General features: G+C 36.2%; 1 protein-coding gene across 1 annotated transcript in view; it reads right to left on the bottom strand.

The window, feature by feature from the left end:
- Positions 1 to 15292, bottom strand: part of ATRNL1 (attractin like 1) — a 541498-nt gene that overhangs the window by 462809 nt on the left and 63397 nt on the right. Inside the window, 2 exon segments of the mRNA XM_069797060.1 lie at positions 12914 to 13001; positions 14131 to 14305. Coding sequence (XP_069653161.1) covers positions 12914 to 13001; positions 14131 to 14305 — 263 coding nt within the window.

The raw sequence follows: 15292 nt of genomic DNA, 5'->3' as shown, positions 1-15292 counted from the left end.
CTAGAAGACAAAGAAACTACCTAATATAAGAAGTTTGAATCAACCATGTGGAAATTTCAGCGTTATTGTACAAGGAGCTGATGGGATCTAAATAGAAATGTAAACTGCATGCTATTATCATCATACACATCAAGAAAGATGAACTCAAACTGGCGGGCATGTAAAATATGGATGTTCAGTAGAATGACAGTCTATTTAGTCCAGCAAAACAAAGGCTTGAGAGGGTTATAATACTGTCTATAAACCTACATTGATGGTAAACAACAGAGTCCAGGACCACATGAAAAACTTCCTCATTACTCAGACAGATTAGTCAGTAAATGACTGACCAAACTGTCTGACCTCTCTTCAAGAGTGCACTTGAAATTTCTGCAAGATTTTCAACTATTTTTTTCATTTGAGGCAGGGAAACATTTCTTGATTTAAAATTTAAATCACTCCTATGCAGTGATACTCTGTGTTACCAAGTAGTTTGGACTGGTGTTGTTTGAACAAAAGTTGTTCACATCCTTCAGCAAAAATTCATAGTAGGATTAGATATGTATATCTGAACCCATTCTTTTCCTATGAGATAAAACAACATTTCAAAGAGCTTGGTGAAGACCCACAAAAGCTGTAAGGAGACTGTGCACTGATCCAAAGGAATGGTTTGAACAAATATTCTTCTTAAAAGGGTCCTAATATGGCTCATTCGTTACACTGCCACATAGATCTCAAAAGGCAAATCAGCATTGCTAACATAGTGGGGTATTTATTTATTTATTTTTAAATGCAGATAATAGACTACAGCAGAAAGAGAGCGCTAATTAGGGAGTTGCAGGTGCTGTATAACAGTATTTGAAAAATATTTCTGACACTGAGGAAAGACACTACACAAAAAAAGGTGACCTAAAGAGCTGCATGAACTTTGAAGCGATTACTCAGACAGCTGACAGTAAGAAAGTCCTCCTCACAGTTCTGCCTAAATGATTCAAAGTTCAGATAAAAGAACACTTCTGTAAGGAGCAATCTTTATAAATGACACAGCAGATCCTGTACATAAGACTATTCACAGAGAAAAAGACAAGAAGGTCATGACAACTGCTTTATCAACTACAAAAACAGATTTAACTAAGCTTCACTCAGGGCTATTTCTGAGATTAAGAAGCTCCTAGTGCTGCTGAAAAATGCTTTGAAAGTTAGTGATGATCAGCTGAACATGGAGAAAGAAAGGCTCACAGACCAAAGTCAGGAGAAGAAATACAGAATAAAAAAAAAAGTTACATGCATAGTTATTGTGCTGGTTTTGGCTGGGGTAGAGATAATTTTCTTCATAGTAGCTAGAATGGGGCTATATTTGGGATCTGTGCTGAAAACAGTGTTGATAATACAGAAATGGTTTTGTTATTGCTGAGCAGTGCTTACCCAGAGCCAAGGGCTTTTCTGCTTCTCACCCCACCCCACCAGCGAGGAGGCTCGGGGGGCACAAGGAGTTGGGACACAGCTGGGACAGGTCACCCCAACTGACCCAAGGGATATCCCACACTATACGATGTCATGTGCAGCATGTAAAGCTGGGGGAATAAGAAGGAAGGGGGGGTGTTCAGAGTGATGGCGTTTGTCCTCCCAAGTAGCCATTAGGCGTGATGGAGCCCTGCTTTCCTGGAGATGGCTGAACACCTGCCTGCCCATGGGCAGTGGTGAATGGATTCCTTGGTTTGCTTTGCTTGTGTGTGCAGCTTTTGCTTTACTTATTAAACTGTCTTTATCTCAGCCCAGGAGTTTTCTCACTTTTACCCTTCTGATTCTCTCCCCCATCCCACTGGGGGGGGAGGGAGCAAGCAGCTGTGTGGGTCTTGGTTGCTGGCTGGGGTTAAACCGTGACAGTTACACAGGACAAAAAACAACATAAAGGCACATAAAGGTGGACATTTCTCTGGAAAGCCTAATCAGAAAGAGATTGTAGGAAGGTTACAAGAGCACATGGTCCTAAGCAGCCTAAAGGTTGTGAAAGAAAAGAATGAATCCGCTCATAAACTTATACTAATTTATAAATTACAAACTAAATATAAATCAAGGTATATGCTAAAGGTGAGGCTTTCTGACAGACACAATACACAAGATATAGAGTTTCAAGAGTGCTAGTACAGAAAAACTGCTGACTTTTAAATCATTAAAGCATTCTAGATATTTGTTTATAATAAGATAGCATACCACAACAGGAATTAGATGAAAAACAACAAGAGCATAAAACAGAGTCCTTGTGAAATCAGTGAGGAGAAAGTGCCAAGAATCTGGCCCAGATGGAAGATGTTAAAAATTGTACTCCTCAGCTGGAGGAGGAACAAGACCAAGAGGCAGACTATCCAAGGAACAGATAACAAAACGACAGGCAGATAAGCACCAAGAAGATACAAGGTCTCCAACACACTCATATTTTAAAGTTTTGATACCACATGTCAAAAGCAACACTTTTAATCAGAGTGACAGATAGAGAAGGTGAACATTTACTCAATAAATTAACCTTGGTCATTTTAGATATATTACTTCACGTTAATAAAATCACCTAAGAAGTTACAGAAACCTTTAAAGATCCTGTGTTTTTTCAATTAAAATTTCATATAAATATTACCATATGCAAATCGAAGTATATAAAACTACACTGTATATTGAACTTGTAATTCAGAGTTCCTGTTCAGTAGGGAATTACAGCAAAAATGAGAAATTTCTTGCTGTAAACCAAGCAGGTAGGCAGCTAGCTCATTCATGACATTCCCACCTACGGATCACATCAGTTGGTTTCTTGGCAACAGTTCAGGTACAAGCCAACAAAACAGCCAGTGTAGCTCCTGTTAGTTTCAATGGAACCAAAACTTTCCAATAGATGTTTCCATTTTCTCAAATCAGCTTTTTTATCTGAGAAAATTATTTCAGTAAAAAATTTGGATGAACCATAATGATAAAGACAGATGACAAAAGGTATATGATCTGTAAATAGTTGACCGTGCATACTGGGCAGAGAGGATGACAGCAGAAGGCAGGAATCGTAAGACCAAAGCCAGAATTTGAACAAAACAGTTAAATCACATTTCTCAAGAGAAGAATAAAATATTCATTTGATCTGGTATATCTCTTACAGAGTAATGACTGACACACACATTTCAACTAGCCAAAATGGAAACAAGAGCATAACTCAAATACAGGATAAAAAGTAAATTGTCGCAATTTGGAAAGCCTGCTGGAGGAATTAAGACTACTTAAGGCAGTAAAATTCCTCTTACTTTCTTTACCTTATTGATATCATCATGATTTTTGGAGAATGTGTTTTTTAAATAACTAAATAATTCAAATAAAATTAAATATCTGGTGGGAGAGGGTAAAAAACAGGGAGACAGACTCTTCTCAGTATTATCCAGTGAACAGACCAGAGGTGATGGGCACAAATTGGATTACAAGAAATCCAATTTAAATGTAAGAAAAAGCATTTATTTTTACAGTGAGGATGGTCAAAGACTGGAACAGTTTGCTAGGAGATGTTGTGCAGTTGAATATCCTTGGAGATATTCAAAACCCAACTGGACAATGTCTGGAGCAACCTGCTGTTGTCAACCCTGCTTTGAGCAGAGAGGCTGGTCAAAATGATCTCCAGAGGTCCTTTCCAACCTCAACTATTCTTTGTGAGTCCATGAAAACAAATTTTTAATACAGGCACACCTCTGGCAAGCCTCTTTCTTATTTAATTTTCTATTACAAACAATAACAAAAATAATTCATTGGCTGATCATGAACAATATCCAAATTGTAAAACTAAAGAATTATTCTTAAAAAAAAAAAAAAAAAAGGCACAGAAACTTTGAAGTCACTTAATTTGTGTGACTAAAGAGATGACACAGGAAAAACTTACAGAGTTCTGGTAAACAAATGGCAATTGGCTTAGCAGTCTGAACTTTAAAATTGAGGGCAAAATTCTTTTAGAAGCCCAAAAGAAAATAAAATCTTTCAATGTGCATTCATCCTTAGAGTTAAACTAACAAAGCAAATCGGGATCTGCATGAAAGCACTAATTTCTGTAAATTAATAAAGGCTCCAAATCCAAAAATAAATCCACCTTTAAGTGAGTAATCATGAATTAAAATGGTTATTTGTGCATTTGAAGTTTCATAAAAACTGACAAATTAACCCACAGAATTTCAACAAAATAGGTAAATGAATACTTATTTTTAAGAGAGGTAAAAGGATAAAAAATTGCAAAAATGACTGGTGATTCCGTATGCTTTACTTCAGCTGTCTCATGTTCCTGACTTGCAAGGCTGTGTACTTGTCCTGAAAAACCATGCCCCAGCAGTATCACCTAGCTTTTGCATAGCAGTTTTAACAAGACTTCAAATCCCTTCACAGGGGAGCATTTTACAGTGAGAAAAAAATGAAACAGAGCAAGTAAGTTACTCAATAAGATCACCAGAAGAGCAAGTTAGAGCACCCTCTTGTCCAATAAATCCTGGTCAACAGACTATCCAGACCAGAGTAACTCTCCTACTTACTTCACATTGAATCCTGAACAGACAGCCAAAATCGTTAGTTCCTTTGACCTTGGACAGGCTCTCTTCCCTACAGCATATCTCAGTATTAATATCGATTTTATATTTTATACAAATGCAGTAATTCAAGACTTTTCTAAAACTTATAATATTTTTATTCTTCAGACTTTGCAATTTTTCTCCATTCCTAAACAGTACTTATCAGCTGCTCTGACTGTACCTGGGAACGCTACACTGTTATGCAAATCCTGCCTGCATTCCAAAAGAATCTTATCTGGTAGTTACCATGAAAAAAGTGTAAAAGAAGTGCAATAAGGGGGGAATTTATAATCCATTTCTAATGAATTGGAAGTAAATTAATCATGTTAAAATAACCATATAGTTTTCATTTTGTATTTCTTAACTGTATCATGGCTACACAGAAAACTTTCTCTCTCAGAATCAAGTTTTCTGCCTTAATTCTTATATAAATCCAATCCATTCCTGAAAATTGGGCCAAAGAATGCTACTCACAAACCACTTGAAGAGTCATTCTCCATTTTCCTGAAACAAGACTAACAATCTGTTTTCCTCCCATAGACTGTACCCGTGCATTAGTATATAAATTAACTTTATGTAAACTAACAGGACTCAAAAATTCATCAGAACTTTTGTTCTCTATACTTACCCGAAATTTCTAAAAGTTTAGTTGAATCTGTACATCATTAAAAAGTTGGGGGATTTTTTTTTTATTTTTCAAACAAAATGTAAGTAAGACTCAAAAAAAAAGTAATCTGGCAATAATTCATCCATCACAAGCCTGTTTTTTGCATTCAGTACATGCCAGCTGGTTTAGGACAGTCTAATACCTCCTCTTGCTTTCCCCAGACCATTACCTCCTTTAATATGGTAACAACATCAAGAACATTCTTTTATGTGTTGTATCAAAAGAAAAAAACAAATAATCAACATCTCTACTTGATCCCATAATCCTCCCATTAGATCAGGACTGACAGACTGGAAAGCAGTCTTCACTTAACTCTTCCTCCTGCAGCCTGCTTTATTATTCTTAGCTTATTGTGTAACTATATCCTCACTGAATAAGAACCTAAGTTACACAAGGAGCATATTATAACCTAAGTTTCCCAACAGGACCAAATTCAAGTTCAAGACAGTACATACTCCAGCAATTTTCACGTCAGGAGGTTAGCCTAATCAAGAGCGCTAACACTTTATTTCTTCATTATTTCCACAGTTTTTCCACACTGTTGCTGGCTACAGTTAAAGGTATTAAATCATTGAAAGATTCAGTTAAGTTGGTTCCTATATACCTTAAAAGCCACTAACTTTTTTCCTGGACTACAGTGGCATTCAAAATATAGGTCAGGAAAATAAGGTAGTGTGCTTTTGGAAAAAAAAAAAAATTTAAATTTACTTGTTTGCATTAACATTCCTACATTTAACAGAAAACTAGGCTGAAGAAAAACATGCAGATAAAACTATGTGAACAGAGCTTTAGAACTGTTGAAGGTAAAAGCTGGGATTTTAGTAGAGATGTCAGTCTGATCTTTTGTACATTTAATATTTGGACTAAACATATTGGAAGGAAGGAAAAAGTTATGGAGACTGCATAGAAAAGTATTAACCAGGCATCTGCCTTGAGATCTGCTAGACATAAAAGCCAATCATGCTTAGACTTCAACTTTCAAATCAATTGGTATTTAATGTTGAAACAATGAATGAAAAATATCGCATTTCTATATAAAGGAACAAATCTCTTGATGATTAAGGCCCATTTAATTGAAGAGGAACTCTGAATAGGCTTTTACCTAGACTACATGCAAAAAGTGTATGACAGGTCATCTCACTTACTTCTCATATACTTCTGAGGTCTGCAAATCAGAATTAGAAAGCAAGTTGTGCATAAGATATAACTGAAAGTCATAAAATAATAAAACTATGCAACTTGGTGGTACAATCTGCTAATAATTATTAATAGAATAGTTAGAAAATACTTTCACATTCCTAGTGCTGTTCGAAATCACACTACAATAGCCAACAAAAATAGGCATTAAAAGAATAACAATAAACCAATTGGTGAAAGATTTTGTCTCACTCATATTAAAGCAGAAAAAAGATTTTACTTTGTTAACACTAGCTTTTGATTAGACTAATAAAAAAAATACTAGAAGAGATATACAGACTCAACATCAATACCAATTAATTTGGAAAAGGAATCAAAACAATTGCCCCCTTTTTAATAAAGCTTTAAAATTGGAAGTAACATTTGTAAAACTCAAACGAGTCAAATTAAATTTGACTACGTATAAAATGATCCATATACTGGAAAACAGCTTTACGATTACTTACTTTACGATTATCAGCCTGCCTGTTTGCTTCACTCCTATTGCCGGTCTTAAAGGAAACAAATCTTAATGCCCGGTCATCCTTCTCACTGTCTTGGGACCACTAGCAACAGTTTAATTACAAGGACGAATTCTGCAATACAACCACAAGCTCACTACCAAGTAAACTCCCAGCAGTGACCATACACACACCTTGTATGCAACTCCCCTTCTACTTTATTCCAGGGATCTAGTATTTTTCAATTTACTGTCTAACTCCCTATCTAGTCACTGTTTAGCAAAGCTATATGTGCCTACTTTAAAAATATCACAAGCCATTTCCACCAATATCTTTAAAATCATATTTCTTATATGAATTATTTCAAAGTATGTTGATATTTTCAGTATCAGGATGCCAGGAACTATATACAATCTCCCAGATACAGAAGAAACAATTGCTAACAGAGATAGGTGGCACCTTTCCAACAACCAGTCTGAAGAGGCACTGGAAGGTAATACTATCTAACAGTTTAGTTGGTCTAAAAGCAAGAACACTCTTATACTCTCTCCTCTTTAAATGCATAAAAAGTCTTAGTCACTTGTTATAACTATACATCAGTGGGAGTCTTCTGATCTTTTTCCTTCAGAATAAAGAAGTACAGTACTTCAATTTTAACTAAAGAAGCTTTCTGAGGGAAATAGGCACAGTAACTTATTTCATTCTCCACAGTGTCAATTATATAGCTTCAATTTACCTTGCACCGCGATCAAGCAATACTAGCTCTGTGCTCTCACTCCAGTCTAGCGCTAGGCTTTGAAATCTCAGGAGCTCAAGTCAAAAACTTAATCTAATTTCTTCTCTGTGGATATTTTTTCTCTCAAATAGAAAGGAAACTTTACACAATGACTAGTACACAGCTCAAAACACAGCTCAAAGCTGCCATCTCTAGGTATTATGTTCCCTTACTCTTCACACTAAATTATTTTTCTGTTTTTTCAAGAGACTGACCATCTGAAAGGAAAAATGTCAAAAGTTTATCCTAACAAGTTAATTTAAAAACTTATTGCAAAAGGATGTACTTTTTCTCTTGAAATTTCTTCAACTTACATAATCAGCTCCTTTTGGCCTATGTAATTTTTGATATTTGACATAATCAGTAATACAAGCAACATATTAGTTAATTATTTGACATTAGCGGTGGTGTGTTCATTATTAGTGAATTCTATTTACTAATTAACATGCACCTTTGACAACAGCAAGAGCTTCTTCACTACACACTTGCTTGGAGCTTTCATTAATATTAATAAGAGTTGCACTTCCTCACTGACATCCAGAAAGATCTCGGAATTAACAAAGGTCTATTATATTTAATATTTGCTGGTAAAAGTATCTCTAAAATGGTTACTTTTTAGTCTGCAATATCTCAAGAAAATATTAGCGCTGTCAAATAAAAAGGTTAAATGATATTGTAAGCCTTTATTCTGAACTGCTAAATGATACATTACTTAAATGTTTCCCAACTAAAAGGTCCACATTCTACAAGAACTGTAATAACCAAAGATACTGGTCAGAAAGACCTGACCTTGCAAAGAACAGATAATACATTAGTAATTAATCAGGGAACTGATGAGAAGAAAAGCATTTTTTGAGTTGATGTTGGGGCACGCACAGAGTCTAGTTCATGTTACTACTGAAAAACACCTCAACAATATTAACCATGCCCTGTACAGATTCAACATCTCTGGAAGAGCAACAGATGCCAGGAAAAAAAAAAAAAAAATCCACCCACACCTACAATTCTGCTTAACTTCAAAAGGAGCACTATATAGAAGGAAGACCGATCATAAAAAAGAAATTAAAAGCTACAACTAAAAGGATAAAATCTTTAATGAAAATATGAAGACATTTTAAGGACATCTGCTCAGATCATATGAATGCTTCCAATTTAAAAAAAAAATTCCCATTACAAATAACAAAATAAATAAAGTTTAACTTAAGAGGATAATGGAAACTGTTTGAATAAAAAGTATCCTTCAAAATAAAGGTTCAAAACCTCCAGCAGACTAAAACGCAGGCACATATAAAGGCAAGCCATGAAACAGTTTGATGAGCAAAATTATATATGAAGTACTAATATATCATTTTTCAAATACATTAGCAATACTGCCAACTAGATAATTTGTGGTGTCAACAGACAGACTCAAGGAGTATTCTGAGAAGATAAAGCCACAGCAATAAAATGAAGTTAATTTTCCCACGCAAGGTCTTCATGGTAGACTTTACAAGTCTTTCCATAGCAGAAATTAATAACAGAATGTTATAGTAAAAAACCCAAAACTGACAAAACAATCAGCAACTAGTCACCAGGATGAGTTCTGAAGGAATTTAAGAACAAAACAGCTGACCCCTGTCTGTAGCGTGTGAATCCCTCCTTAAAAATGTGCCAGTACCAAAAGACTGAAAAGCAACAGGCAGAAAAGACAGAATTCAGTGAACACATGCATAAGACAGAGACTGAGCAAAAGACTTAACAATTTTTGAAAAGGGAAGTTGTATCTTGCAAATCATTGGATTTTCCTGAAGGAATCAAAGATCTGGTTGACACAGTTACCTGGAATTTCCAAAAGATGCTGGATAACGTTCCTCATGCCTTAGAGAAACTAAGATGCTCTGGGACAAGCAAGGCAGATAACAGAAGGCTAAATAATTCGATAAAGGAAAGTTTGGGGAAAAAGAAAATGGTAACTTATTAAATGAAGAGTGGTCATTAGTGGTGTCCCACAGAGATCTACCGTTGGGATTTGTTTGTTTTTCAGTATGTTGAACAATCTGGCACAGGGATGAATGGAAAAATGACAATGTTTTTTGACAATACTATGTTACTCAAAATAGTTGAGACAATGGTCAAAAGCAAAGAATTGCAGAAGAATCTCATAATACTGAATGTGCAATACGAGGATGAATAAAAAGGTAAATAAAAGTTCATGCAGATAAGCATGAAGTGATGCATATAAATAAAAAACAATTTTAAGTCTGGTAAGTACAGTGGTGGGTTTTGAATTGACTAGAATGAGATCTTGAGGTTATAACTGATAGTTCTGTGAAAATACCAATTCAAAGCCAACAGCAGATTTTCAAAAAGCTAAAATACCATTAAGAATCAGACCATTAATTCTATGACATTAATCTCTGAGGTACCAATACACTAAAGATTGTGATTCCCCCTATCTCCAAAGGGATTTAACAGAAGTAGAGGAGGTAGAGCCAATGGCACTATGTTGTCTAAGATATGAAATAGCTTCCTTCCAGAGGATTATTAAAAATGCAAGGAATTTTCAGCATGAAAAAGAAATGAGAGAGAGAGGATTGTGGGGTGATTGCTGGAGGTGACTTGTCGATACGACACACCCCCCTCAAGGGAAGGTGAACCTCCAGGGTGGAATGCAGAGGACACATAAAGAATCGGTTCCATGGTAGTTCCCTGAGCAACATAACCTGCAAGTTTTAGATGCTGGCAACACGAGAGGAACTTGGTGTGCTAACTCTGAAAAGTAACATGGAGGGTGGAGCGGAGTGGAGACGCCGCGGCTGGGCTCTGTGATCACAGGGATAGGGAACTGAAACAATAGGAACAAGAATGGTTGGTCTCTGCATTGAATCCACTGAAGCAAGGAGGTAAAATAATGGGCATTCTGTCAACCTAATGACCTACTTTTGATTTATATCACATGTGCCCAGTTCTGGGGTACTGACATGTAACATGTCCTTCGGGTGAACTTTGTTCATTATAATATCATTATAATACCAAAACACACCTCCATCCCAAAAGTTACCCACCTCCAAAGTGCAACTGCCCCCTCACAGAGAATGCGCTCTGAATTTTTTCTAGCATATACTTTTAAAAGCAAAACGAGACAACTTTATAGCAATCAAAGTAAAGGTATGTATGACTAGAGTCACTCAAGCTCCACCTAAAAGGAAAAATAGTATAAAAAGACCCAAAAAGATGATGACTGTTAGGGAAGATACCATCATAGACAAGTCGGGAGGACATCGCGGACTTCTGGGATCAGTCGACAGGATGAACCCCTCTTCTCCCCCCATGGGGATGCCTATTGGGTGAGATTTGAACACCTGGCTGTACTGAGTGCTTCCCCAGGAAACTTAGAAATCTGTATAGAGTCACTTTCTTTTTTGATTTTGCGTGCTGTATTTGATATTTGCATGTGCTTTGCAGACAGTGTATTTATCACCGACAATCTGAAAGAACCTGGACTATTGCTTTAATAAACTGCGCTGCTCATTAATCTAGTCGTGATAGTTCGTTAACGCAACCAAACTCCCTAAGTGTGGTAATTCTCGTGCATTGAACGCAGCTAAGCCAAGAGTGCAGTGTGCTGTAAGTACATCCATCATCGTGACAGTTGTGTGACCAGACTTACAGCACTGAATTGGACATTACTCAGAAACTAAACCTAGCCACCCCCAGCCCCTCTGACATCTGAGGATAAGCTGGAATGCAAGGGGGTTTATTTTCTGCCAAATTCCTTTACCCTTTAACGCAACAGAAGGTATGATGGGTTTACCAAAAATCATGAGTGGTACAGAGAAAATAAATGGAAAATAATATTAGTAGTAGAGATTATCAAAATTAATCCAGCCAGTACCAGTGTCCTACGCTGGAATTCTTAGGCACAGGATGGCATCAATGCTAAAATAAATATATGGTCCAAAAATTTGGAAAAAATAAAAAACATGGATTCATAATCTTTCTGCAAAATTACTACCATATCTTAGAAAATCCCAGCTGCAGACTGGGATGGTATTCTGAGGAAGCTTCTATACGTTCTTGTCATTTTTTCTGATATTATTCCCTAGGCATTTGCTGTTATCCACTATTCAAGACATGTTACCAGGCTAGATGAACACTCTGGTCTGACTTGATACAATCTTTTTTGTTCTTCCCTACTGGAGATGTCTTATACCAACAACTCCAAATTGGTGATACAAATTCTGTATTTCTCTGTCATAGTTAAAAAGTCTGCCATCATCTGTACAAGGCTAAATTATGCACTGCATTCACTTTTGGTCCTTTATATTTTGGAGACGTGACTAACACTAGTGAAAAATTAACAAATGAACAAAAGGCAATTTTATTTTTTTTAACAAAGGTCTTTTCTGCCTCTATAGTCTATCAGTGCAAAGAATCTTTTCTCCTTTTTTTTTTTTTTTTGAGTTAAATAAGTCTTTAAATGTTCTTTCAATAAAGCAGCATGCAGACTACATGAAACCAGTAAAAGCAAAACTGCCAGTAGTTCATATTTATTTGAACTTACAGTAAAAAGATACTATAGAACAACTGTTTGTATTTTAATAGTGCTCTGGTTCTGTAGTAAGAGTAATAGCACAAAAATAAAAACGTATGTCTTACTATCATGGCCTTTAAGGCATTAACAGTCCTTAATGGCCCTGACCAGCCTCATCCAGAGCTCAGCCATGGACCCTCAGTCCCTGACTGCCTGTGACCCTGCCTCCTGGATGGACCTGAACCTGCACTGTAGCTAGCTTATCTCCTGGATGGACCCCTCAAGCATATGCTGTAGCCTTCTCTCCAGTCCTGCCTCTGTCCCTGTCTCTTTGTGCTCCTGATTGCACTCCCTGGACAGTCTCTGGACCTTGGTCATCACTTACCACGTCTGGGGCTGTCAAAGACCCTGTTACCAGCACCTGGGGATGGTGCCTGGTCAGCAAGGGCACTGCCCACTCTGGAGTCACCCTTGGCTCCCAGCTCACCTTCCCTTACTGCAATTCTAATTATATTAGCCCCCTTTTATTGGCAGGTTTAGCTCTGAGGGTTTATGGTCAGCTAATAACTGACTGAGATCTACTGCGCAATCTTTTTTCCAAAAATTGTGCACTACATCTAAGTACCGAAGAAGACACTAATACAAAATGTTTAGGGACTAGAAATTAAATTATCCTCAAAAATCTATGTTCATGATGAATCATTTTAAGATCACTAATGGCACACACAAAGAAATTCATTAAATAGAATGCTGAAGAATTCAAACCTGATATAAAGCAAGAGTGTGTCCATATCTCTGGAGTGGCCCTTTGGATACCGGTACTACGTTCCATATACTGCTTTCCAAATTGTAGCTAGAAGAGAAATACAACAGTAAACATTTTCTACCAGCAGAGAAACAGAGGATTTTGTATGTTCAGGCTAACTTCTGTTTGGCAGACTTGATCAGTCACTGTTTATCTGACACGGTAATTTGTTGCAGCAGTAACTTGATCACTTGTAACTGTTATAACAGTATATTAACTTGTGATAGTGTAATAAGTGTTCATCAAAGCAGAACAGGAGCAGCTCTTTCAGGGACCCATCAACAATCTCAGAAAATGGGACTGTTATTAAAGTCACCAGACTTACAAGAAAGTTATGAAACTCAGTTGCTAAACTCACTGTTATTAGCCACATAAAAAACCCACACCCCGCTAAACTGCTCATGTCACAACCTTTTGCACTACTTTGAAGACTTATTGTTGAGCACCCTCTCAGCTGCATGGCTGATTTTAATTTCCATTAAAAAAAAAAGAAAAACACCGAAGGTGATGGGATTTGTTTTGGATGATTGCAAACATGTAGAAGAAAACAAGAGGTAGACAAAAATAGGAGAAATAAGCATGCTAAAAAACATATCCTAACACTTGCATTTGCCACATTTAGGGCCTCTACATATTTACAAGTTACCATCCAAATCACCTAGGTAATATTTACACCTGCTTCAACTTTGTTTTCAATAGGTGGTCAAATACACATATGTACAAAACTGTCATAAATATAAATACTGAAATACGGATGACCTGCCTAACCCTACTGGCATGGCACCAACAGGCTAAGTGCATGCATTAAATACAAGTCTCCTATAATTATAAATTAACTTCAATAATGCAGATAGCATTCTAGATGTACTGTCTGAAAATATCAGCACATGGGTTTCTTTCACCGTTTTATCACCACAAACATTTTTATGTTTTGCAGCAAAGTATAGCAACAGTTTTCACACAACTGAAGAAATTACATATTAGTATCAAATATAGTTTGATGTTACCCATATTTTCCCTTTTTTTTAATCATAAGAAAGTTACAAGCAGAAAATAAGGCCATTATTAAAGAATCAAACAATATATAAAACTTTCCATTAAATTGCAGGATAGAGGCTACCTCCCTGTTTTCCTTAAGCCACATCAGAAAGGATATGACAACGGAGAAATCACTTACTTCAACACCATTTGGAATGAACTGTAGTTAAAGGCGTATCCACCAATCACCCACATAAATTTCCCGTGTAGGACTGCCTTATGGGAAGCTCGGCCCACAGAAGGGCTGAATGGCTTTACGTTTGGTAAAATCCAGTAAGACTCCGTGGAAGGGACATTCAAAGAACAATCTGGACCTGTTTTGTAAACAAATGTGCAGTTTATACAATCTGTTAGACAGGAATGTTAAAGCCAATAAAGCAGAAACAGGGGAGGCTTAATTACAGATGTCAGGATTGCTCATTCTGATAAAATACAGTATACGCTTTTATGTTTAACAGATGCTCAATGAAAAAAAAAATTGACAACAAGGGATGTCAGTCAAATTGAAAGCGTTAGATTAGCTCAAACAATAATGATCCATTTCTGCATTCTTCTCAGAAAACATACTGTATGAGTCACAAATTGAAAGAAAGGTGTAATGCATCATATTTTTAGACACTGTATAGGTCTAAAATGTGTAGCACAATACACACTGCGTGTTACCTCTGGAGAGAAACTACACTATATTTGAACTAGCAAATAACATTACAGTAAATTAAGTTACAATATAGGCTATACTATATTAAATCTCAGGAATAAAAATTTGCCCTTTTCCAATGTCATTTCACATCATCTTTCAAGAGGAAAATACACTGTAAAGAGCTTTATAAAAAGAAAGATTTGAATATTTAAGTTTTTTAAAATTTTATAGATCATTCGACAAAGCTACCAAACCCCACAACTAGATATTATTTTAGAGTGTATTTTAACCAATAATTTTTGCTAAATAAGGAAATGTCAGCGAAATGCATCATTTTTAAGTTACAGGACTATTAAAATCAGAACAGCAGAAATAATTTTTTATTTTTCATTTGTTCTGTAGTAACCAAAATGTGATCTCTTCATCATTAGTTTATGCTCTAGACATTGGAAGAACTTTAAAATCTTGTTACTTAAAACCTGAATATATTCAGAACTTTGCTTAAAAAAAAAAAAAAGAGACAGCATATGCATGCACTATTTGCCTCTTGTCAGTGACTGTACATCATTATTGACTGGCTTTATTTCTAGATAGGGAACACTGAATTTTTAGGACAGCAGTGTGTTCCACTTTAAGCATTATCAATCATGGAATTGAAATT

Source organism: Haliaeetus albicilla, chromosome 11 (genome assembly GCF_947461875.1).
Source record: "Haliaeetus albicilla chromosome 11, bHalAlb1.1, whole genome shotgun sequence".
Lineage (NCBI taxonomy): Eukaryota > Metazoa > Chordata > Aves > Accipitriformes > Accipitridae > Haliaeetus > Haliaeetus albicilla.
The sequence above is the reverse complement of the archived record's forward strand: the minus strand, read 5'-3'. Positions and strand labels throughout refer to the sequence as shown.